This window comes from Condylura cristata, unplaced genomic scaffold (assembly GCF_000260355.1).
Source record: "Condylura cristata isolate star-nosed mole 26May11 unplaced genomic scaffold, ConCri1.0 scaffold00018, whole genome shotgun sequence".
Lineage (NCBI taxonomy): Eukaryota > Metazoa > Chordata > Mammalia > Eulipotyphla > Talpidae > Condylura > Condylura cristata.
Window position 1 is genome coordinate 37,572,629 of NW_004567119.1, and position 2,603 is coordinate 37,575,231.

The 2,603-nt window shown below is 55.2% G+C and overlaps 1 protein-coding gene across 1 annotated transcript in view; it reads left to right on the top strand.

Annotated features, from left to right (window-relative positions):
• Positions 1–1,740: 1,740 nt before the first annotated feature.
• The window catches only part of IGFN1 (immunoglobulin-like and fibronectin type III domain containing 1), a 39,825-nt gene continuing 38,962 nt past the window's right edge, over positions 1,741–2,603 (top strand). The window contains exons 1-2 of the mRNA XM_012726781.1: positions 1,741–1,747; positions 2,237–2,359. Of these exons, the coding sequence (XP_012582235.1) occupies positions 1,741–1,747; positions 2,237–2,359 (130 nt within the window). The remainder of the gene's footprint in view (positions 1,748–2,236; positions 2,360–2,603) is intronic.

The window sequence follows — 2,603 nt, forward strand, 5'->3', positions numbered from 1 at the left end:
GTGAGGGGATGACCAGGTTCAAGCTCTGATGAGCCGCAGAGTAAGGACTTCAGGGCTGGGACGGGGACTGTCTCCGTCAATCGCACAGTCAGAGCAGTGGAAAGAAACCCATCTGACTTTCTGCCTAGCACCTACCAGTCGAAAACCCCAATACCTCACAGGAAACAGCCTGTGGGCAAGGGGTGGGCTCTGGGTCGGGGAGACCATGGCTGAGTCTGGTTGGCAGAGGCTGATATAAGGGCACAAGCTGCCGCTTGGTGCAGGGAAGGCTGAGGGCTCATCTCAAATATGGGGTGAAGCACAGGGGTAAGTTCACTTCCTTCTGCAGCTCTTCCAGTTGAGACCACCTCCCTGTCGTCTACAGCCAAACAGGGCTCTCTCGCCCACCTGTCATTGACCTATTGCCCAATCTGGCTTATTTCTGAGGAGACAGAGATCCAGAGGGCGAGAGGGTTGACACGGGGCCCCTAGCTTCTCTTATTAGCTGGAGCCTGCCAGCTGGGGGCTGAAAGAAGAGGAACGGTGTTAACATTACATCGTCCTGTGTCACACACACCCAGTACTGAAGGATGGCTGGTGGGGATGATGACAAGGTGACACAAAGGAGAGACCAAGGTGTCTGTGGAGCTCGACCTACTCCAGGGTGGGGGCTGCAGTGGGGCCACCAAGAGGTTGGACAGGGAGGGGACACCATGAGCCACAATGCAGGGGACTGCGGCATGGAAATATGGAAATATCCGTTGGAGGGAGGAATGTGCCCATCTGTGTCATTCTATCTTGATGACAGGGCTCTTTGAGGGGGTCAGGAGTCTCCAAAACAGAACCGCTTGGCCATGTGCCAGCTCAGCTACCTGGTGGAAATTCTTTCTAGTTATTTCCAGCCCCCACCCCACCCTCTCCATCTTCCTGATTCTCAGCAAGGTTCTCATTCTATCCCAGAGTCAAGCTCCCCCCCCTTCTCCTGGATACCTGCTCCCCATGGGTCACAACAGATGGATGCCCCTAAGAGGAAATCCAGGGGAGCCAGGGGTGGTGATGGTGGCTGGGGAGGCTGAAAGCACTCTTGTTCACCTGATGCTACAATTCACTGACTTCGGAGGGATTTATGGGGCAGGTGGATTTATGGGGCTCCATGGCTTGGACTGAGAAGAGCTTAAGAGCAGCCGTGTCTGGGATTTTCCCTGATGCCCTGAAGGTTTCCAGATGCCAGATTGGTTGTTGCAGGAGGTAGAAGGCTGCTGGGGCCCTGCTATAAAATTTCAGGGTTCGGGAGGAGCCAGGCGCCCCAGAAGATGTCCCTAAAAAATCCACATGCCTAAGTCAAGGGAGTCAGACTGTGAAACAGCTGCAAGAGGCTGGGTGAGTTCCTGAGGTTTGGGATGGTGAAGTCTCACCGTCTGAGCGGCCCGTGGCTAAGGTCCGGCCAAGGGTTCCCCCACAGCACAGTTTGCAGGCTGTGCCCATGATTTCCTTGACCTGGGAGAGGTGCCACTGGGCAACCTCTCACCCCTCCCTGTGCCTAGGAAATTGTATTTTCTGGGATGGGGACTGCAGAAAGGCAGAGTCATTAGCTGGGGTTACTGAAGCCCCTGGAGCAGCTGGTCTGAGCGCCACCCCATGCCAGCCGGAACGCTAGGATGTGGGGTGGGATAGACCAGCCGGCCCTCGCATAAGTTATTCTGTCTTCTATTTTCAGCGCCCCCAACCCACCTTCATAATAGCCCAAGAGAAGCCTGAACTATGGCAGGTGAGAAAAGCAGTAAGCTCCCCCGTCCCCGCCCCAGTCCTTTTCGGGGGCTCCTCACCCTGTAGAGAGGAAGGGAGGCTCAGAGATCTTTGTGAGCTCAACTATCTCTTTGATTTTTTTAGTTTCAGCTGTGGGTTTGGATTTGTTTTCTTGAATAAAGGGTGCAGGACCCCTTCCCCAGCATGGACCCTGCTTTCCAGAAGGATGTCCTTTCCTGCTTGTCTTTCTCTAGCTTTTCCCCATGATACTCCTAAGATCTTCCCAGCACCCCTCTCTCCCCACATCCCAGGCCCTCTGTCCACACAGCTGGGGGATGATGCCGATTCCTCTAGAAAATTCGAAAGCATTGCTCACAGAGAGGGGCTCTGCCAACCAGGGAGAAAGGGGGCTCTGGCTACTTGGGTGAGTGGGTGGAGCCTTGATTTTGCTGTAGGGCCACCAGCAGGGAGAGTGGGGAGGGTCCATGTCCCTTTCTCCTACTTTCTCCAGGCAAGCCCCTCAAGAAGTCCCCCACCCCTGGGGTGAGCATCCGGCAGCTGGTGGACGAGGTTCCCGAGGGGTGCAGCATACCTGATTTTGAGCAGAAGCCCATCACCTTGGCGGTGCAGGAGGGTGAGACCGGTGGGGCTACCAAGAAGGGTCAAGATTCTTGTGGCCCTCCTCCACATCTCCCTATACTTGGGGGCACCTTCCTGACTCCCCAGGAGGGTAGGGAGCTGAGGAGCAAACTGGGTAAAGGGAGTGAAGACAAACCACGGAGTGCTGGTGTGTGAAATATTTGGGGAACGAGGATAGGGAAATGCTAAACTGGGGACATGAAAGAATCTTCGGCCCTTGTCTCCTTCCTGTCTATAAG